This window comes from Protomyctophum bolini (assembly GCF_963924005.1).
Source record: "Protomyctophum bolini genome assembly, chromosome: 8".
Lineage (NCBI taxonomy): Eukaryota > Metazoa > Chordata > Actinopteri > Myctophiformes > Myctophidae > Protomyctophum > Protomyctophum bolini.
The window spans coordinates 45289191-45312273 of NC_137869.1; the positions used below are offsets into that span (position 1 = coordinate 45289191).

The 23083-nt window shown below is 44.9% G+C and overlaps 4 protein-coding genes across 4 annotated transcripts; 1 reads left to right on the top strand and 3 right to left on the bottom strand.

Moving 5' to 3' along the window:
• Window positions 1-3641: 3641 nt before the first annotated feature.
• Window positions 3642-4544, top strand: LOC308320094 (NADH-cytochrome b5 reductase 3-like; the record flags this gene model as incomplete). The annotated part of the gene is made up of 1 exon (XM_080770412.1): window positions 3642-4544. The coding sequence occupies one exon, from the start codon at window positions 3642-3644 to the stop codon at window positions 4542-4544; it is 903 nt and encodes a 300-aa protein (XP_080626538.1).
• Window positions 4545-6316: 1772 nt separating this feature from the next.
• Window positions 6317-7762, bottom strand: LOC308320289 (phenylalanine--tRNA ligase, mitochondrial-like; the record flags this gene model as incomplete). The annotated part of the gene is made up of 1 exon (XM_080770604.1): window positions 6317-7762. The coding sequence occupies one exon, from the start codon at window positions 7760-7762 to the stop codon at window positions 6317-6319; it is 1446 nt and encodes a 481-aa protein (XP_080626730.1).
• Window positions 7763-9060: 1298 nt separating this feature from the next.
• On the bottom strand, window positions 9061-10299 carry LOC308320290 (mitochondrial ribosome-associated GTPase 2-like; the record flags this gene model as incomplete). The annotated part of the gene is made up of 1 exon (XM_080770605.1): window positions 9061-10299. The coding sequence occupies one exon, from the start codon at window positions 10297-10299 to the stop codon at window positions 9061-9063; it is 1239 nt and encodes a 412-aa protein (XP_080626731.1).
• A 3361-nt stretch (window positions 10300-13660) lies between these two features.
• Window positions 13661-18792, bottom strand: LOC308320291 (lymphocyte antigen 6D-like; the record flags this gene model as incomplete). The annotated part of the gene is made up of 3 exons (XM_080770606.1): window positions 18736-18792; window positions 13970-14074; window positions 13661-13767 (listed from the first exon to the last, which is right to left on the bottom strand). Exons 1-3 carry the CDS (start codon window positions 18788-18790, stop codon window positions 13661-13663), a joined length of 267 nt encoding a protein of 88 aa, XP_080626732.1. The 5' UTR covers window positions 18791-18792.
• Window positions 18793-23083: the final 4291 nt, after the last annotated feature.

The following is a 23083-nucleotide window of genomic DNA, read 5'->3' on the forward strand; positions in this document are numbered from 1 at the left end:
AAGAGAGTCTCACTGGCTTTGACCAGCAACCTTCTGCCATGCCATGGAGTGATTAAAAAAATAACTCGTTGTTTCATCCGACTCCGAATTGAGGCCAAAAAACAACATTTTGAAAGAAAGCCCAAATCTGATGGACACCGTGTGGCAGCAAGAGTCAGTCCAAAAAAGCTTAGCCTAGCTTCTTCCACACCAAGAGGACCCATGCTGTCCAACACATTGCTCATGGCTATGGACGCAGTAGGCATGCCTGTAGTTCACTCAGGTATGCCAGTCAGCCTCATCTCAGCTCCTTGCATTTAGTTTTACACACCCCACCTGCCAAGAGCATCCAGTTTTTTTTACTTCGGAGCAGTACCTTTTGAGACAGCGTGTAAGTATTACTAATAATAGCTTAATAATACCTCTCATATTGTAATGCTTCATACTGCTAAAAAGAACAATAAACCTTGCCAGGTCATATCATGTTAGCAAATTGTGGTTTCCATCGTGTTTTTTTGCCGATTCTGAACTATACTGTCACTAACCGACGTCTTCCTCTGCCCAGACAAACCAAAATGAACTGGCAACTTGAAACCAGCAGTGTCAAGGCCCTTGGCCGCGGGTACGTTTATGTTTTGTCTTTCACATGTGGTGAGTCACTTAATGGATTCATTTCATGACTTTTGTAGTAAAAGTAAAACTTTTTCTACATCTCAGGGGTATTGATTTAATTTTGAGGGAGACCAATAATCCAATATTTTATTATAGAATGAGAATCAAGTGTATTGTAGAAAATTCCCTATAGTTACATTTATTTTGCCCTTTGTGTGCAGGCTTTTCAGGCACCTTGTAATTATCCTGGCTCATATTTTAGTGCAGGCCCCCTGTATGGGCACCCTCAGTTGTTCAGGACCCCAAGTTGTGTATACTGTGCATCTTACATGCATACAGACACAGAAGCTACAGAATGTGTTATTGAAGAAGCACAGCTAGACATCATCATGCAGGTGGCAGGCCGGGGTATCATTGTCATTGTTGACGACAGAGCTGCTGGCCTTCCGAATCATTTCCAATTTTTCCGTATGCTCATCTCAGACCAGGGGACCCTTTAAGTGACGTCTTCCAAATTGCACTTCAGGTGCATCCACGACCACCACTATATGCTGTTCCATATGACACGACGTTCTACTATTACCCCAAGAGGGCTGGGAGGCTGCAGCCCGTTCATCCAACGCCGTACTTTGGAGCAGATCAGACAGCATTCGACTCTTTGTGGAATTCTGGAGTTCTCCCTGACGATCTCCCTGACGATCAAGAAACCCCACAGAATGACCGGAAAATCTTCTGTGTGAGAAGACACTTTCCACCATAGCCATAGGCCATATGTATGTCTGGAGGGAAGCTATTCAGTGTCAAGTTGTTGCTTAACATGATATCCCATTCACTTTATGACCAACCCTGCATGTCTGTACTACTATCAACAACCTATAAAATTAACAAACACCATCAAGAGTCATCCTTGAGTCCAAGCTCCCTGACCAGAGCCCTGTGGTGGGCATATGCATCATACACCCTAAGCCTAGACAAGCTTGCTGCCTAGATAAAGGCTGCTATTTTTTACATGTATATTGTATGCATCAAACGCATTGTGAGCTTGATCGGCTATTTTCAAATGACTAAAATGTATAGGGGTGAAGATGTTAATGTATGGTTTGTAATGATGATCAAAACTTCAAAGTGACTAGTAACTAAAGATATCAAAAATAATAATAATAATAATAATATTGTGGACTAAAACGATGCAGTTTGGAAGAACAGGAGTGTCTATTAACGCAACCAATAAAGGCTAATACCTAATATATAAAAACTAAGCAATAACATGTGCTAATGCACAATCAATATATATCAGAGAGCAGGCAAGCATGTCACAGGAGGACAAGCATGTCACAGGAGGACATACAACTGGAGGCAACGGATGAGGCGCTCATCATGAGTGTCAGCCGGCACCCAATTCTTTACAACCTAGGCCATGCCGAGTATAAAGATACCATTAGAAAAGAGCAAGCAACATTAGTGAGGACCAATTATATGAAGATAGGTTGAAAAGTGGTCCTTTAATGTTTGTCACTAACACAAACAATACATCCCATTAACAATAAGGAGAATTTAATGTTTGTCTTGACACCGTTTGTATTACGTCACCATTACATCACCTACACAACATGAGTTAGACTTTAATATATTAGCGCCCTTCACTTCACATGTGATTTTATTCTTTTTATCTCCTATGCGGAATCTCCTATGTGTTTATATGTATCCTGACCTACACCTCCACAGCCTGGTACTCCAGCTGCACCGATGTGGACAGGAAGGACCTACAGCCAGTGGTCAAGACAGCGCAGTGGATCATCAGCTCTCCATTACCACACCTGAGTGACATTTACTCAAGCCGTCTCCACAGGCGGGCCTTAAAGCCCCTCACACCCCGGACACCACCTGTTCGAGACCCTTCCATCCGGAAGGCTGAAGAAGGTCATCAAGGCCAGAACCAACAGGCTGTCCAACATCTTTTTGCCTAAAGACTGAAAACACTGCTCAGTTCACATATGTGCACGCACACGTGCACAGTGAAAACACTGCTCGGTTCGCATACACGCACACACACGCATATGACTGTCCTAACTGGCAAGTGCAATATAGACTATGGGCAAGTGCAATAGCATATGGACAAATGCAATAGGATATAGTATATAAAGTATAATTCCCCCAATTTGTGATTGTGTGGTCCCCCTTATTTGATCTACTTATCATTTTATTGGTGTATTTTACTACTATTTTAACGGTGCATTAGAATGCTTATTAATGGATTGAGATGACTTGACTGGACTGGACTATGACGGGGCTAACCGTTTTATGCCATGAAGTTGCCCCATCAGTGTTTTTTCTTGGTCCGTTGTGTTCTCTCTGTTGATACTGTTATATGTTATGGTTGCACTAAACGGAATTTCGCTGTATGTCTCATACAGTGACAATAAATATCTTATCTTATCTTATGTATGCATACTGTGTATAAATTGGCCAGTAGAGCGCACGTGCATGCATGCACGCGCGCACGCACACCAGGGAGGAGTACAGTACAGTACAGCATTTCTTCTCAGATCTACAAGCTTCACAACGTGTTGCCGTGCACAACTGCACACCACATAACAAAGTGGCGCTCAACAACTACATTACAGTACTACTGTACAGTACAGTACTATGAAGTACAGTACAGACTGTACACTGCAGGGAGTGTGCTTGCCTTACGAGGCCCTGGACTGCCCTGGGCATGGAGGGATTTGAGCCAGCTGTTCTCCAGAACAGGGCAAAGAATATCTACAACCAATAACTAATCTGAACCAATTGACATTGCTGATGTCACCCCGGTGACATCAGCCATGATGTGAGAAAACGTCACGTTACTTTAGAGCCACATTACTCTGGCATAGTGATTTTAAAACGTCAAACAGCACATGACAACAGCGACTTTCTCGTGGTTCAGTGGTATTCAAATACTTGAACCCTGCTCCCCTCCATGTATACACTGTACAGTAGGCCTATAGCTTGCTCTTTGTCACACCGATAAACAAACGGACCCCACAGGTTCTGATTCTGAAGCGAAGATGCTGCCTTACATCGTTGGTCCGATCCGGGGTGGCTTTGACTCCATCCTCAGCCTCATGTCTGGGCTGCTCTTCCCCAAGAAGAGGCCTGCAGCCCTCACGTTAGAGGACCCAGACGTTAAGGTTGCACTGCGGATGATAGACAAGCGGGTTGTCAGCCATGACACGAGGAGATTCCGTTTTGCTCTGCCGTCTCCGGAGCACGTCCTCGGCCTGCCCGTCGGGCAGCACGTCTATCTGTCCGCCAAAATAGACGGGAAGCTGGTCGGTCGGCCGTACACGCCCGTGTCCGGCGACGACGACAGAGGCTACGTGGATCTGGTGGTGAAGATTTACTTCAAGGACGTCCATCCCAGGCACCCCGAAGGTGGGAAGATGAGTCAGTATTTGGAGAGCCTCAAGATCAACGACACGGTCGACTTCAGAGGGCCCGGTGGCCCGATCGTCTACAAGGGCCGCGGTACGTTTGCTATCCGAAAGGACAGCAAGTCACCAGCTGTGATGAAGAAAGCCACACGAGTGGGCTTGATCGCTGGAGGTACGGGGATCACTCCCATGCTGCAGATCATCACGGCGGTGGCGAAGGACCCCTGGGACACCACCGTGTGTCACCTCCTCTTCGCCAACCAGACCGAGAAAGACATCTTGCTTCGACCGGAGTTGGAGGAGATTGCGGCCGCCGACCCTGAGCGCTTTAAGCTGTGGTTCACCGTGGACCGGGCGCCCGAGGACTGGGAATACAGCCGAGGCTTTATCAGCGACGAGATGGTGAGGGACCACCTGCCTCCACCCGGCGACGCCACCCTCATCCTCTTGTGTGGCCCTCCTCCTATGATCCGGTTTGCCTGCAACCCCAGTCTGGATAAAGTTGGCCACTCTACCAGCCAGAGGTTCAGCTTCTAGAGGCTTCAGCAGCGATATATTGTTTCTGAGGGGGCACTAGCCCCATCCCTATGCCCAGCTTTTTGGTGTCTGTGGAAACGCAAACGTTGAAGCCAAAAGTGAGGGGGGGGAAATCACACCCGTGTGAAGTGAGGGGCTCTAATATATTAAAGTCTAACTCATGTTGATTAGGTGATGTAACGGTGAAAAGATGACGTAAATGTTCACTTCATTGTCAATGGTGTTTTAAAAACAAACATTGAACTAATTTCTCTTCATTGTCAATGGACAATGGTCAATATATATATATATTTATTTATTTTGAGGGGCACTAGGCCCAGCTTTGTGTGTTTGTGTGAACACAAACATTGGCTGATCACCCCATATAAATTATTTGATTGGTTGAGCAAAGTACATATCGAAGATTTTGATGCGTATGCAAATAAAACAGCAAATTGTGCCTGATTTGCTGGGACCAGGTTACATACATGTATACACAGAAGCATTACCTTTAATCCTCCCAACACTAAAACATATCGTCATTACGTCACAATCGAAGACCAATTACACTCTGGCATTGGGTCCTTTAATACACATATTTCTTACGTCATCATTGAGAGCTAGTTATACATATACACACCATGTACTCTGGTCCCAGCAAATCAGGCACAATTTGCTATTTTATTTTACAAATTACACATAGTATATGTATGACTAGCTCTCAATGATGACGTAAGAAATATGGTCATGTATGTAATCTGGTCCCAGGCAGCAAATCAGGCACAATTTGCTGTTTTATTTGCATACGCATCAAAAGTGGCGGGTTGGCTGGGACGGTGCATACGGACCGGGCGAAACTATTACTTGCGCGCTCTGCTTGCGCAAGTAATTAGTTAGTAGCAGTACTTGCACACAAGTAGGCCACGTATGGCCACAGGGCCTACTTGTGTGCAAGGCACAAGTTGGCACCTCGACAGAGTGCATTTCTAGTTTGTTTAGTTATCACTGGTTGAAGAAATGTTATGCCATGTGGAGAACAGCTAGATCAAATCCCTCCATGCGACTAAAAACCAGCCCAGGGCCTCGTAAGGCAAGCATGCTCCCTGCAGTGTGCAAACATCCATGGTAGGAAGATAAGGGACTTGACCAGTGCCACCGTGTGGTCAACGCTGTTGTAATCTGATCGCCCGTGGCTGTGTACTTGTACATGAGAGCACAGTGTACTTGATAATAATGTATTATGTACTGCCTGAACTGTAGCATACTTTATAGTTAGCTACTGGAGACATCTCAGACAGCAAGGTCAGCTTGCTGCAGTAGCGGTTGTTATGTCTCAAGCGTCATTAGGATCCAACTCTATATTTCCTATATGTGTGTAATAAACTTTGTGAACCTTTAGGCGTGATACTGTCTCGTGTCGCGTTATTGTTCTCCTGGGCCAGGCGACCGCCGCCGCCGTACCAAGGTATATTTCAACCGGATTGTCACACACCACCCAGCCGGCACACACTACCTGTCTGTCAAACCAGATGAGGGTCCAGTACTTAGAGTTTACAACAAACGCCACACGCTACATCAACCACATGACGTGGCACTGTCACTCGCCATGGAAAGTACTGATCCTCTTTCCTCCCAATGCCCAGGCATCCTCGCACATTCTTTCAACCACGCAAACTCTCCTCGATCTGTGACTGCAGAAATATTACTGAGACCACACCTAATGCTCCTGACAGCCATGTCAACCATATCCTGACTGGCATGTGACATGTGCGTGTGTTGGAGTGAGGTTGGGGTCAGTACCTCCCCTGCACTCCTAGCTGTGTCTCGGCCTGCCTCTCTATTTCCCGGTGAGCCGTGCGAACCTCCTCCTGGGTCAAAGTTCGTTCCGTGTGGCGATACACCACGCGGAAACACAGGCTCCTCCAACCCGACCGGGGGTGCGTGAAGTCGTCGAGCAGCGTGACACTCTCCACCAGGTCCCCCCCCACCGTCCTGACCAGCTCGTAGAAGTCATTCGGACTGAAGCTGGCTCGCCCGCCCTCCCCCACCGCCGGCAGCCAGAAGGAAATGTCGTTTTGCAGTGGCGGGTACTTGCTGAGAGGCCGGAAGCGAACGGGCTGGTGGATGTCGGACAGCACGAACTGTGCGAGGAAGCGTTCGTCCCGACTCCAGAACAGCCGGATGTCGGGGATGCGGAACAGCGCCATGGCCAGGCGCTCCAGACCCAGCCCGAACGCCCAGCCCACCTTGTCGGACGCGCCCGCCGCGTCGAGCACCGTCTGCTCCATCACGCCGCACCCCAGCACCTCCAGCCAGTCGCCGCCGGAACGCACCTCCATCTCGAAGGAGGGATGGGTGAAGGGAAAGCAGGACTCCGTCCATCTGACCTCCGCCTCTTCCTCCTCTCCGAACAGGTGCGCGACCAGGCGCGTGAGGGTCTCCTTCAGGTCGCGTTCCGCCAGCTTCGCGGCCTCCAGCGTGTGAGCTTCCTGTTTGTGAGGGGTCCTGCGACCCCCGGACTCGAACAGCGACAGGTCCGCCGTCTGCCGCCCGTTCTCCACCTCGTCGGAGAACAGCTGGCGGTCGGAGAACAGCCGGACGCCTTCCATCTGGTGGAACACGGGGTAGTGGCGGCCGTCGACCTCGTCCCGCCGGTAGACGTCGCCGGCCAACAGGAACGCGTCCAGCCCCGACCTCACCAGCTCCCCCTGGTGGGCCGACGTGTGAGCGCGCAGCATGGTGGACCTGTTGATGTAATAGTTGTCCCCTCGGTTCCGGCCGGGGTGATCGGCCGGGATCAGCAGACTGTCAAAGTTCTGCTCCACGCTGACCACGGGACTGAGGTTGTCGTGCGCGGAGAACAGAGGGCTGCCGTGGCGATCGACGTAGCAACCGCGGAAGTGTGCTTTGATTCGCTCCTTGACCAGCCAGAGGGGATGATGCGATTGGTTGTGGAGGTTCCGTCCCACCTTGGTCAGGATCTTCTCCGTCACGTTGGTGAAGTCGCCGCGGGGGTAGGCGTGGCCTAACACCGCCACCTGGTCGGTCGCGGGCGGGCGAGAGGCGGGGCCGGTGTCTGTGCTCTGCGGGCGACGACACGAGGAGAGGACGCGCTTGCACGGCAGCGCCGTTCCGCTATTGGCCGAGATGGTCGACGACGAGCGGCCGTGCGGCCAATGGCGGGACGTGGATTCTAGGAAGGGGAGGAGCAAACGGGAGGTCCTGCAGTGGATCCGCATGGCGATTGGTCCACAGAACTTCTTGATGGACAGACAGTGATTGTCTCCCGGGGACGTCAGTGGGATACCCGACCTGGCCAATCAGCAGAGGTTTGTATAATCTGCGCCTGGTGCAGTACAGATGTTTGTTTGCTCTTCGTATGTCAACAATGGATTTCTGTGTGATCAGATCAGCGGTGCGATTCCTCTGTGACGTGTGGCGTTTTCCCCTCAAATGCCATAATGCCTCAGCCATAGCGATATATGGAGTTTTTGTCACAGCTACGCCAACATACGGTGCATGCCGTCTAATCTGTGTCAGTATGATGTCAGACTCAAAATAACTTGGGTGGCTCCATATGTGGAGCTCCACGTCAACCGTCCATATGTTTACATTTATGTTGTTGAAAAAGAGACCCCTTGGTTGTACGGTTGGTTGTAATGTTGTGAATAACATTGCAATGTTGTAAATAACATTATTCATTATTAGCTCCAGGGGGTCATAAATACAGCACAGAAGATCGTTGGCTGCCCTCTCACCACACTGGAAGAACTACACAGAGACCGCTGTCATAAAAAAAACTCTGAACATTATGAAAGACACTTCCCACCCCGCTCATCACTCACTGTTTGAACTGTTGCCATCAGGCAGACGGTACAGAGTGATCAAGTCCAAGACCAACAGATTCAGTAACAGCTTCTATCCCACAGCGGTAGTTGCACTCAATGCTGCTAAATAATGATCTTTTGCTGCGACACTTTTTAGTTTTCTCTGCTATCATAAGTACAATAAGGGTTTGTTGTGCAATAACAGCTGAAATTACATGTTTGTGCATTAGTGCTGCTGGGGTTGTGCAATAACAAGAAGTCATGTGTGTTTTGTTTTAGCTTGTACAGTATGTTGTTTTTGTGATATATTGCACTGATTGGTTTGCACTTTTAATTTTGATGTACACGTTGCAATGACAAATAAAGATCTATCTATCTATCTATCTATTTGTATGTAAATAAGAGATACCCTACGGTTGTGCCGTTTGTGAAACAAGTATATATCTGAAACCCTGTATTTGTTGTAAGCTTTATGTAAATTGTAAGCTAAGAGCCTTGACCATCAGGTCCTCATTGATTGATTGATTGAAAGTACAGGGCATTTAATCTGTCCCACTACTGGACATGACAGGGTTGGTCCCATTGGAAACCTGAGGTTGTCAATAATCAGATGGTATCTCTATCTTTGGTCTAGCTCTAAATTTGAGTGCGACAGTCACACTCAGTTCTTGGGAGGTCCTATATGGAAGCCAAAAATCCAATTCCTACTATCAGTGTTTGTCCTGCGTTACACCCTGGATGTTGCCATCATACAGCTCTCTAAGGTGGAGGATCAACTCATCTGTGTTGTGTCCCGTAAGCGCAGACACAGGAATAATCCTCTGGGGGGCGGCGACGCGACTCCTGAGTGTCTCCAGTTGAGCGCGGGCCTCGGGCAGGTCCACCTTGTTGGCTACGATGGCGTGCGGCCGCTCAGACAGACCACGCTCGTACTGCTCCAGTTCGTAGCGCAGGTGCCGGAGCTGGGTCCAGGGCTCCGGGGCGGACAGGTCCAGGACGAAGAGCAGGAAGCGACAGCGCTCGATGTGCTTCAGGAAGGAGACGCCCAGGCCCCGGTTCAGATGGGCCCCGCGGATTATGCCCGGGATGTCCGCCACCGCCACCTGTTCGTGATCCCCGTACTCGACCATCCCCACGTGGGGATTGAGGGTTGTGAAGGGGTACGCGGCGACCGCGGGTCTGGCGTTGGAGATGGCCCTCAGCAGCGACGACTTCCCCGCATTGGGAAAGCCGACCAGTCCGGCGTGGGCCATGGTGCGCAGCTCCAGCTGGAGGGCTCTCTCCTGGCCCGGCGCTCCCGGCGTGGCCGCCGTCGGAGCGCGGTTTTCGTTGGACAGAAAGAAGCGGTTCCCCTTCCCTCCGGCCCCTCCGAACGCGGCCACAAACTCCTGGCCGTGATCGGAGAGGTCCGCTGCGACCTTCCCCTGTTCCTTCACCACCGTGCCGAGCGGCACATAGAGGAAGGTGGGCTGGCCGTTGCGACCGTAGCAGTTCTTGCGGCCCCCCGGTCGGCCGCTTTCTCCGCTGTACACTGGAGCAATCTGCGCCAGGGATTTGACAGCACGGTCCACTTTGATGACGATGTTGCCTCCGTCGCCTCCGTCACCTCCGTCGGGACCGCCCCACTCTTTACGAGGCTCGCTGTGGAAGGTGCAAGCCCCCTTCCCGCCGGACCCTGCGCGCAGCTTCACATTGCGGTAGTCGACAAAGTGACGGCTCAGATTCTTTTCAGACAGTTCTTTCTTTCTCGGGGTTGCTCTGGCTTTGGCACACTGCGCACAGGTGGTGGTGACATTTCTAATGTCACCAGGAGCAGCAGCCGCTGATGGCCACCTCACAGCTGCGGAACATCTGGACGCAAACAACGCCGATCTGTTCCTAACGTGCGTCAGTCCAAGTGTGTGAAACAACATGGTGAGGTTCAGCAGGAAGGTGCTGCTATTTGACATGGCGTATAAAAGCATTCTGCTAATAGCCTACACTTTATGTCACCTCAATCAGTGCCTTCCCCATATATACAATGCTAGTAGCAAGCTATACTAGCCAGTATTCTTCAAAGTCATGCCATTTAAACGTCATGCCGCATAATTACTAGGGAGTCAAGCTATAATGTGTGGAAATCGCTCTGGATTAAGAACGTCTGCCAAATGCCTAAATTGTAAATGGCGATGTCCGACTCAAGCACGCACGTACGTACGCACGCACGCAAGCACACACGCACGTCAGCTGTGGCGACGTCGGTTTCTGCATATTTTCTATGACGTCAGCCTCGGGTGACCAAAGTCGAGCCAGGCCTTCTCCTTGCATGGGGACAATGGAACGATGGCACGTTCCATCGTCAGGAACAAGGGGGAGAAATCCGAAATCCTCATACAAGGATAAGGCCTGGCGTACCATCTATGATGTCAGTCTCGGGTGACCTAACTCGATGCCAATGCCAATGGCAGGCAATGCCTGTTATATTATTATCTCAGGTATCTCAGACCCCGTGGTTGTATGGCTGTACACACAGCCTGTAAATAAGTTAAGACCCTACGATTGTGCCGTTTGTAAAACAAGCTTCTAAATATCTGAAAACCCTTACTTTAAAAAAAAAATTCTCCATTGCTCCGTAAAGCACTTTGAGCTGCATTTCATGTCATGAAAGGTGCTATACAAATAAAGTTTTATTATTCTGGGTGCCTGCCATGCAATGGCAGAAACAATCCGCAACACATACTTAATCGTCATAATCAATACGCCAAACTTTGACCTCTATGGCCGGCCGGGAATGGTGTGCTTGTGCTTTTCTTTCCGATTTGTGTTACCGTGACGACGTAATTCGCAATAAACGACGCCAAAAACCCCCATTCAAAGTCAATGGGGAAATGCGGTATTGCTCTGGCATACTGTTACGCAGAAACACGATTTAAACGTCAAACAGCACAGGAGGCCATCCACTTTGTCGTGGTTCAGACGGAATTCGAATACGTTGCACGGTTTGCCCGCTATCACAGTTCAAAGTGTGTGTAGTCTGAGTGCCGCACGCCCAGAGAGAGACCGGGTCAGGGGGAGAAGCCACTGTGAAGACTGTAGCGAAATTCTCCGAACAAATCGTCCTCCCGGCCAAAATATTCACTTTACACGCATGGGTTTCGGTAATTTTGTAGCCACACTCGTCCTCTTTCACCCAATGTCACAACCGGTGACACTGATGATTTTACTACTGTACACAGACGGGGGGGGACGCATGAGACAGAAAGGATAGGTCCTTACCAGTGAGAAGCAGAAGAGATTCATCTCGGATAAACTGTTTCTCTATATTCCTTATTCCTTGAGTTGTTTACAAGCCAGTCTTTGCAAACTGTGTGTGCAGTGTGCTGACTGACAGACAGACTGATACAGAGAGGGAAACAAGAGCCCAGCCCCGTTCGCCCTGATGTCTTCTCGGATTAATGCTAGAGTGAAATCCCTTCCCTAATCCAATAGCGCGGTAATTAAGAAATGATGGTGCTTGACCATTATGTGTTTTGTTGGTGAATAAAAGGACTTTACATTATATTCAGGATTTTACAGGGAAACAGTGCAAAGAAGCTATAATGAGAGAAATGGGGACAAAGTGGAATTCCAACGCACTGTCTTTCCGAATGCGTGCGGGCGGGCGGGCGGGCGGGCGTGCGTGCGTGTGTGTACAATCTCTATTTCTTATTCCTGTCAGCATATGCACAGCAGCATTATTCTGGACCAGTTGGAGAATCTTTAAAGTTGAGCATGAATCATGATTGTAACGAATTACAAGCATTGACTAGTTTCTTTTGTGAGACAGGTTGTGTCAGATTCTTTGCAATGTTGTCTTACAATTCCAGGTAATGGTCCAGGTTGCCAGCATGTGACAGTGTCTAATATTTCCCTTCCTTGAGATGAGCAGAGTGAGTTAATCCCACCATTCCAAATGCATATGCCTCAAACCTCTGATCTGATCTCTGTGATAAGGATGGGCCACTCATGGGTGAATTGCTGATTTTTACCTGCTACACTCACTGACAAGAGATTAACCACGGATATAGGACAGTACTTCATTGTGTTTTAGTAGCGAAAATAGCTACAATATCTGTGCTATTTTCCACGGAATGTTTATATTTTGCCAAATGTTGGGGTGTTTTCACTCAAAGTTTGCGGCTTCAGGAACATTATTACTTGAGCCTGGATAGAATCATACTGTACTCAGAATCATACATACAGTCACTCATTGGTGAAGGTATAACATATCCATCAGAGTGCCGTGAAATATACTCTTTCTTATAAAAAAATCATCAACGTCAAAGAGCAATAGTGCATTCAGGCTTCGGGCTAATAGGAAGGAAGACTTTACAGTATGGTGTACGAGAGGGTTAACAGGGAGCAGGCGTATCTGGTTGTCCTGTATCTTCAAACCTGAGTTCTAATGAACCAACTCCTAAAACTCTATGTCTGACCGTCACTGACAGTCTAGTGACCCACGCGCTAGTAGGCCTTCAGGGGAAGGGAATGTGAAGTGCCAGTTTCTGTGCATGCATATCCCACATGTGTGCCAAGAGCATGCCATTAATCTAGTACTAATTCATAAAAAAATATCTGTCTACGGTACATGCCTGTGGCATCTCTTGTGGCATTTAGAAAAGAGCATGCAACTGAATCAAGTTTGACTCTGGTATTGTTGCCATTCGAGTGCCATTATTATTATTATTATGTACGTACTGTATGTTGTTGTTTTGTTTTGTTTGTTTTTCATTTTGGGTAATTGTATTGTCTGTATTGTGTATTGTTTTGTTTGTTGTATTGTCTGTTTGTACAAAAAAAAAATGCAATAAATATATTGTTAAAAAAAAAATTGCATTCAATTAAATGACATGCTAAACATTGGAAAATATTTTTAATTCTGTTTTTTTTATTGGAAACATAGAGGTGTTTAATTGAAATGCCAATGAAAAAACATTTTGTGTTGAATTCGTATGCTAGGAAGATAAACATCATAGCATAGATGATTACATGATTCAACGGAAAGTGAAAGGCAGAGTTGAACGCTGCTGTCTGTCACTGATTAACCCATTCTGACCGGGCACCCATTTTGGTGTTAGAATCATGTTATGCTTTATCTATTGAAAAATAGCAGATCTACAAGCTCATAGCGCGCCACCGAGTGGCGCGCTACGAGCTTGTAGGTCTGCTATTTTAGAAAAATCGAAGAGCGACTGACATTTTTAGAATCTGATCTCAGGTCAGAATGGGTTCATCAGACCAGTGTGTGTCCAGTGGAAACCTCGTATGAATCTGATCTCAGGTCAGAATGGGTTAATACTCCTCAATGTCCTCCGGATCTCCACACAGGTCTTCATCGCAGCACTCAACGTCAATAGATGGGATACAAACCTCCTCGCATGTACGGAAAAGCTGGTCATCTGTACAAACACAACACAATACAAATTATATAAAAAACTAAACAAAAACAAAAATGTTGAAAAATTAGACGTCTTAACCTTTATTTTTATTTCACTAGATTATATTAATACTGCATTATGATTGTAATTATGCACATATCATTTAATTCTAGAATGACAATGGTAATAGTAATACAATATAGAGAGAAAGCAATGTAATTACAGCCCCAGTGAGTCATGCAGAAGTTGCTGGAATCCGGGCACTCAGTAGTCGACTTACAGATGTCGTCATTTGCATCCAAACAGGTGTAGCATTTGAGCATGTTTACTGGAAGGAAGGCCCAAACATAATGTGAAAACAGGTTCCAATTAAGGCATTAATCTTGGTCATCGATCGCCTCTATAACTATAACTTCTTGTTGTTAAAGAAACATCAGGGTGAACTTTCTAAAGGTCACAGACAGTGGGGTTTAAGAATCACCATAAGACAGAAAGCAGCCCTGGGGCCGCTGTAGACGGACCCATCACACCTTATTTTGTAATAACTTTCCTCTCAAATACATGTTCGATGAACGTAATAAATGTTAAAGTTACAAATGAAAAGTTACTAAATTGATTAGCTATGCACAATAAAGCTTTATAAAGAAGGGAAATAACAATAATATATAGCACTCATTCTTGAGATGAGGGACAAAAGTGGAAAAAACATGTCCCACACATAAGAGCCTTATTTTATGTAAAAAATAAATTAATTCATAAAAATAAAAGCACTTGCAAAGTTAAGTGTAATACAGTTGTGTATTATTATGCCCTTAATTTCATTATAATTGTTTTCATATTCCATCTGAATTAGTTAAAAGCAGGCCCTGTACCCAAAAAGGCCTGTATTTAGCCTGTCCCCAGCAAGTGGCCACAATTTCAAACTGCCAAAAAAGTGTCTAATACTGTCACAATCACATAAATATACATACTAAATTAAAGTAGATTGTCAACAACATAGCAAATAATATACACAGTTAATTTTAATTCATATTTTCTATTAAATATCTCATATCAAATGTTCGTCCCACGTCTCCGTCAACTCCGTCAGGTTTTTTTAAAAGTCTTAAATTAATCAGAAAATATTGTCGACAGATTTAGCCTGAAGACTCCTTTTCCAAGTCCCATTTATATTTGTTGCAACAGTGGAGTACCTGGTCTGACAAGCATTCAATTGTTTGATATTTTAAACAAACAATGTTGATAACAATGTGGTCACAGCTTTTACATGTCAACTCCGTCAGGACATTATTATGATCTTTGTTAAGAATTCAAAAATAATGTTTATTATTTTAGTTTAGGGGTTAGGTTTAGCTAACAAAATTAAGCAAAAACAAAATGGCTACATTGTACTAAAGAGGGTTAAGATGAAAACAAATGCCATTTTGTCAACTCCGTCAGACGTCAACTCCGTCAGATTTTGTGTCTGACGGAGTTGACGTGTATCTGACGGAGTTGACAAAAGTGTTCCTAAAACAATAAAATTATTGTTTTTGAATAATGGGCAGTATTCTAATTTGGCACACAGTTAGAGCATGCCTTAAGGAACATTTTTGGCTATGGGGCCATCACAGATTTGTCTCGTGGTGACCATGGCAGCCATATTACAAAAGAGCCGCCACCTGATGTTATTTTACAATAACTCAAGTTCTACACCACCTAGGATCTTGATTCTGGTGACTAAGACCTCATTTTCAAGGATGAGGGATACAGTGGTACAATTTAGACTTTCCCTGTGACCATGGCAGCCATTTTTCAAAATGGCCGCCACCTGCTGTTATTTTACAATAACTCAAGTTCTACACCACCTAGGATCTTGATTCTGGTGACTAATCATACATTTTCAAGGATGTGGGGTACATTGGTAATATTTAGATTTGTCCTGTGACCATAGCAGCCATTTCTTTTTCAAAATGGCCGCCACCTGCTGTTATTTTACAATAACTCAAGTTTTAGACCACCTAGGATCTTGATTTTGGCGACTAATCATACATTTTAAAAGATGAGAAATACAGTGGTACTATTTAGATTTGTCCTGTGACCATGGCAGCCATTGTTTTTCAAAATGACCACCAACCTGCTGTTATTTTACCAATAACTCAAGTTTTAGACCACCAAGGATCTTGATTCTGGCGACTAATCATTACATTTTCAAGGATGATCTTTCTCTGGGAGAGGTAAGGGCTTATTTCAGGTGCAGGTTGAGTTTCTACTGACAGGACATTAAAAGGAGGTGGGCTTTCTGGCCTTTGACTTGCCCCTTTCAGGTACAGATGCACAGTTTGACTTCACTGGCCACTGCAGGGAACTGTGGGGGAGAAACTTTGGTCTCTTGACACCCCGATTAGGTTCAGGGTTTTTTTTGGTGGAGACTTGCCTTTCATGACATCTTTGCTGCAGCAGTTGATCTCCTTATTGCCAGTGGTGGCACACTCTGGGTCTCTGGGGCATTGTATCTTGGTGGCCTCCTGCCAGTGTTTCTCCATCCTTCTCCTGAGCTCTGTGTTCTGGGGCTCTGTTATAGTCAACTTACATTGTCTTGGCTGGAGATTGCTTTCCTGCAGGGTCCAGCCCAGTCTTGTGCAGATGGCTGCTGGCCCACCTGGAGGCCCCAACCTCACTTGTTCGGTTGGTGTGATTAGGTGGGGTGGTCTTCCCCAATCAGGATGAGGGGTTTGACCCTTTCAAACGGCAGTCTGGCCAAGTGTCTGTATTTAGTTGTGAGTTTAGATACAGGATACGATTGCTCACCCAGCCCCAGGTGACATGAGGTGAAGGCTCCTTTGATTTGGTAACATTGCTTTGGTTGACATGCTGGGGACACAGAGAAAGACACTGATGCCTTCAGTGTCTGCACATCCTGCCTGATGGTCCTGAAGCCAAATCTTCTGTCTTCAGTCTTTCGCTCACTGTTCACTGCTCACTGTTCACCTCACCGAATTTAGCCCAAGGAGTTTGACCCCTAGTTTGGCCATAGACCCCCTAGTTTGGCCATAGCCACTTGCCCAAATGTGCCGACATGTGCTGACCTCATCACATCTGTGATGATGGCTATGGCCGTTTTTAGCCAACGTAGTGTTTTTTGTGCAAAACTAATGCTTGGAATGGATCCAGAATCATGAAAAGCCCCTAGTTTGACATGCTACTTAAAGCATAATGAAATTTAAAACATTTAGCCTTATATTGTTTGTTGATGGTACCCAACTTTCAGCAGCTGTCAAACATGCCCCTAGGGTGGTCAAATAGAAACCAATGTGGGATATGTTAGTAGACACCTTTACAAACATTGGTGAAGAAAATTCTTGGTAAGAAATGTATTCACAGATTTTATATTATTCTGATAATATTCCCTGAGTAAATTGGTAAAATAATAGCAGGTCCACCATTTTTTTAAATGTCTACCATCCATGGTCACAGGATAAATCTAAATAGTACAACTGTATTCCTCACCCTTGAAAATGTATGATTAGTCACCAGAATCAAGATCCTAGGTGGTGTAGAACTTGAGTTATTGGGAAATAACAGAAAGTTGGCGGCCATTTTGAAAAATGTCTACCATGGTCACAGGACAAATCTAAATAGTACCAATGTATCCCACATCCTTGAAAATGTATGATTAGTCACCAGAATCAAGATCCTAGGTGGTGTAGAACTTGAGTTATTGGGAAATAACAGAAAGTTGGCGGCCATTTTGAAAAATGGCTGCCATGTTCACAGGGCAAATCTAAATAGTACCACTGTATTCCTCATCCTTGAAAATGTGGGATTAGTCACCAGAATCAAGATCCTAGGTGGTCTAGAACCTAAATCAGTTAAACTTGTCAACTCCGTCAGATGTTCGTCAACTCCGTCAGACGTTCGTCCCGTGATGTTTTTGTTAATTTCCAAAGAAATAGAAAATTCGCTGTCAAATCTTTTGTGCTTATGTATTGAAACACCAACTGAAATGATACGTAATGATGATTTTTTTTTTTTTTACATGGTTTTCATGTTATAATATTGAAAATAAAGGTTGAAATGACGGTTTTGAGAAATTGGATATTTCATAATAGTGTGATATTGGAACAAAATAATATTAAAAGATTTGTATTACTTAACTTGATTACTGAAAGCCATTATAAGATAACTGAGGACTTTATATTATTGTTGAAATGATAAAATTCAATTAAAAGGGATTTTAGTGTGTCTGACGGAGTTGACATGAATCAGGTATTAAGTGCATAAATGTCCCATTTTAGAAAGAAATGTTATGCGAAAAACCTGTTCCTTCTCAAGATTGGTAGTTGAGACCTGTGTCTACAAATACATCTATTTGATTTGAATGTATCTTAAAAAAAAAAAAAAATCCAGTTTGAAAAAAGTTTTGTCCCTTATCTCAAGAATGGGTGATAGATATTTCTTTTTAGATTGAAATGTTTATTTGAATAAAGCAATTTCAAATAACAAATAACATGCCGTACCAAAATAATAAAAAAGGAGTGAGAAGATGCATGGCTTATTGCTCCCTCCACCCCCTTTCCATTAATACTAAATATCATTCAATAATCTATTCAAATACTTGTATAACCAGTAAGACGCGCAAACGCGGGAAGCGAATGCAGCTGAGACCCTGCAGATCATGTCTGTCTGTCTGTCTGTCTGTGTGTCTGTCCCGCTGTTACTGTATATGTGGACCTGGCCCCTTTTGTGCCCATATATGGAGCTGAGTGATTTGTTTGTGATTGATGCAACACACTCCATATTTGGACGTATTGATGCAACACAATCCATATTTGGACGTATAGCGGGACAGACAGACACACAGACATGATCTGCGTTCGCAACTAAATCTGTGATATTTAATACATACATGTATATATTTGTTCACACATACAGTACACTTATTACATACACGCACACAAACAACCCACAAAACTGAAATACTTCTTATCTAACTACAAGTGTACTCACCTGGCGTGCTACAGAGGAGGAGCGCCATCAGCACGGTGAGCAGTAGGACTTTCATGTTGTCAGTGTTGTTGTTGTTGTTGTGAAGGTGAAGCGTCTTAACGCCAGCTTTTATACTCGCACAACATCTATACCAACCAAACCAGTAACTCGAAATACATTTCCTGGTGTATCGACTGACTAACAGGAAGACATTCCTCAAATTCATTGTCCCACAGCAATGAGAAATTGAGAATAGTCACGCGCGTGTGTGTGTGTGTGTGTGTGTGTGTGTGTGTGGGGGGGGCAGCAGGCTATCGTCATGCATACTCTTATTATTTCACATGTAATTGACATAACTGTTAATATTAGTCTCATTCAACAACATTTATTCAACTATTTGTTCAGTTTGTTGAGTGACACAAAGTATAAATTAACCTTTTAGCGATTCGGGATCTCACACACTTTGATAGAACACAATGATAATTAACCATACTAGACTAGGTGCCCGGCTGTAGAGCACAGAGTCCGTAACGACGGAAGTTGGAGATCCATGCCCCACCCGGCTATGCAATACCCGTTGTATTATAGAGATACATTTATAGATAGATGAACCCTATATCATCCCTATTGGGGGGCAAACATTCAGCATAAATAGCAGATCTTCAAGCTCAGACTGCACCAAGTTGCAATGTGTTGCAGATCTATTTTTTGGAGGGAGCGGGCTTAGTATAGACCCCTGGGTGACTTCGGTCAATGACGTATATATAGTTTAAGTGCTAATAAGGACACATAATTGGCAGTTGTCAGGAATCAACATCCTGCTGATCCAATCCTCTCTGTGTACCCACTGCACTGCCCTGCTTTAAAATATTATATAATTTTTTTTTATCATAGTTCATTTAATGGGTAAGTATGATTATTTCTCTTGTCCTTGGAGTCAAAAGGTTAATTTAATAACTGTCTCCGGGGAAATTATTATTAAACGCAGGCCGGTCTAACCAGCGAGATCACATTCCCCTGCCGCAGGACCATATAGTTAGAGAATGGTCACAGTTATGGCATAGTATCTCATGACGGCGTTCCATGGAAATATGATGTGATGGGGATTCGGCTTCAGCTGATGCTGACGTCATTGAGTTGGGTCCGCGTCAATATGCCGACGGTCCATTGGTCCGATCGACAACCTACCTCAAACACTCACCCTAACCCTAACCTCCCCCGGGGCAGACACCTAAACCTAACCACCCACCCTCTCCCGACCCCCAGCGCACCTCGGACCAATGCTCCTTCGGAGCAATGGTCCGTCGGATCATAGGGTGCTTCCCATTGAGTTACCATCACTGAGTGAGAGTAATATGAGATCAAGTCAGTAAACAACTGCTATTCTGTAATGATATACAAACTGAAAATATAATTAAATTGAATCAGCATCTGTTGATGGTGTCCACTGTCCAGTGATGATACCATTTTTTTCCCGGTACCCAATCTCAAAATTAATCCAGTACGGTTTGTGTCTCCCACAAAGTCACTCTCAAATTTATTATAGTATTTAACCCATTCTGACCTGAGATCAGATTCATACGAGGTTTCCACTGGACACACACTGGTCTGATGAACCCATTCTGACCTGAGATCAGATTTTTTTTAATTCAGTCGTTCTTCGATTTTTCAAAAATAGCAGACCTACAAGCTCGTAGCGCGCCACTCGGTGGCGCGCTATGAGCTTGTAGATCTGCTATTTTAGATATAGGCCTACTGTACCATCTTTCCTCTTTCACAATATATTAGGGCTGTCAAATGGAATGATTAATCACCATTCAAACTATGTCCTAACTATGTCCTAACTAACTAACTAACAAACTATGTGCAAAATATGTGGGAATGCAAAGATAAATGACAGAAGGCAGATATATACATTTTCTTTCTCTTTTTTTTTTTTGCACTGCATTATCAAGGAAAAGAAAATATTGGCATATAATGGGCCTTCATCTGTTTGGTGTCTTTCTAGAACTTCATACAGTAGTAGACCTTTCTCTCAATAAATACTCTCAAGATATATATGTTAGAGTGTATTCTATAGATGAAAGTAGGTAACATTCTGTCAACATTTGACCCTTTGACATATTGAGAGGGATTTATCCCTCCCCTCTAAAGCAGATGTAGTCACTTAGCCTATAGGGATAATTCTTTCCATTCAACTCCATACTCCATAGTGACATTCATTTGTGATTTATTAGTTACCTGAATTCAATTTGAAAAGAACATGTTCATATCCCCACATACTGGTAGTCTGTTGCAGATATGCATTCATTGTGCAGATGAAATCTGTTTCCAGAAAGAAAGACAACATATTAAAGGGTTGTGGGTAGTGGTAAGGAATGGCCTTCAAATTAAGGCAGGCAACAGCAAACTTTAAAATGTAGACTACACAACTACACACTCATTTGGGGAACTATCCTAACTAAACCACAAGGGCAATTTCTAATCCCTGAAAAGGCCTCTGCAATAATAAGTCATTACGCATTATTTTCTTGATTGATTGATTGATTGATATATTTAGGCATTGCATTGTCATTTAATTGTCCCGCCAGTGAAAAACAAACCTGTGGTCTGTGTTCGAAGGGGGAACATTTATGGGAACATTTCTGATTGCATTAATACAACAATAATTGACACGATAGATCACATGATAGATCACTAAGATCAGGCAACGTTTTCAACAATGAGCCAGAAATATTGTTCCCTGCTGTACCCATACAGTATATTTATGATCGTTAATTACAGTTAATTGTTTTAATACTGACAACAGCCATGCAAAGGAGCACTTAAGCACTGAAACTAACTAGTAATACAGGTTTTGTTTGTTGTTTTGTTTCACAGAACTAATAAGCTAAATGTTTTATCCAAAAATGTGTCCAAACAATGTGTCCAAAAATGTGGTTCTCTCCAGGCAAACTAACTGGTTTTCTCCAGGCAAACTGGGGCAATTACTCTCTGTCTTGGCTTAATGTTAATTTATGTCAAGGCTTAAAGGGATCGTCATTGGTGACATAAATTGCAGTCAATTCAATTGCACCCGAAAAACCTGAACTTTTAACATTCCGTAGATTTTCTGTGGTTTTCTGGCTCAAACAAGTGGACTGTGATGTAGCTTCTTTGTATTGCACATTTCAACAACAAGGCAATTCAATGTGCTTAATAATTAAACAAACAACCATTGTTTACTGTAAATCACTCTGGATTAAGAGCGTCTGATAAATGCCTAAATTGTAAATTAAGGGTTTCATGACATTAATTTTCTTTTCTTTTTTCTTTTAGGTTTTATTTTATGACCTCAATTACATTATATTATATTTATATATATATATATGTGTGTCTAGGTCCACGTACTCACTCAGGGTTGACTACATACAATGCAATTATAGTGCTGTCTACATAACAAAGTCTGTATCAAATGCTACAAAAGTGCTATCTAAGGGGCAGTGTTGGGGAAGTTACTTTGAAAGCGTAGCTTGTAAAGCTACAAGTAGCTCACCATGGCAGTAGCTTGATCAAGCTACATAGCTACCCCTGGAGAAATGTAGCTTGTAAAGCTACAGCTACATAGGAAAAGTAGCTCAGCTACTTTTTATTTTTCAGCATTAAATTGAGAATGTACATGCGGGAGACCCCTCCTCCCCTCTGGGAGACCCCTGCTCCCCTCTGGGAGACCCCTCCTCCCCCTGCTCCCCTCTGGGAGACCCCTCCTCCCCCTGCTCCCCTCTGGGAGACCCCTCCTCCCACCCTGCTCCCCTCTGGGAGACCCCTCCTCCCCCTTCTCCCCTCTGGGAGAACCCTCCTCCCACCCTGCTCCCATCTGGGAGACCCCTCCTCCCCCTGCTCCCCTCTGGGAGACCCCTCCTCCCACCCTGCTCCCATCTGGGAGACCCCTGCTCCCCTCTGGGAGACCCCTCCCACCCTGCTCCCCTCTGGGAGACCCCTTCTCCCACCCTGCTCCCCTCTGGGAGACCCCTCCTCGTCCTCACCCTGCTCTCCTCTGGGAGACCCCTCCCACCCTGCTCCCCTCTGGGAGACCCCTCCTCCCCTCTGGGAGACCCCTGCTCCCCTCTGGGAGACCCCTCCTCCCCTCTGGGAGACCCAAAATTGTAGCTTGTAACTTGAGTAGCTAAGCTACAAAAAATGACCCAAAAAGTAGCTGAGCTACTTGACGAGGTACACAAATATGAATGTAGCTAAAATACCACAAGCTACAGCAAAATGTAGCTAAGCTACGTAGCTCAGCTACATGTAGCTTAATACTCCCCAACACTGCTAAGGGGGTAGGGTAAGTGCTATGGGCCATGATGGAGTCTGAAAAGGTTGAAACTGA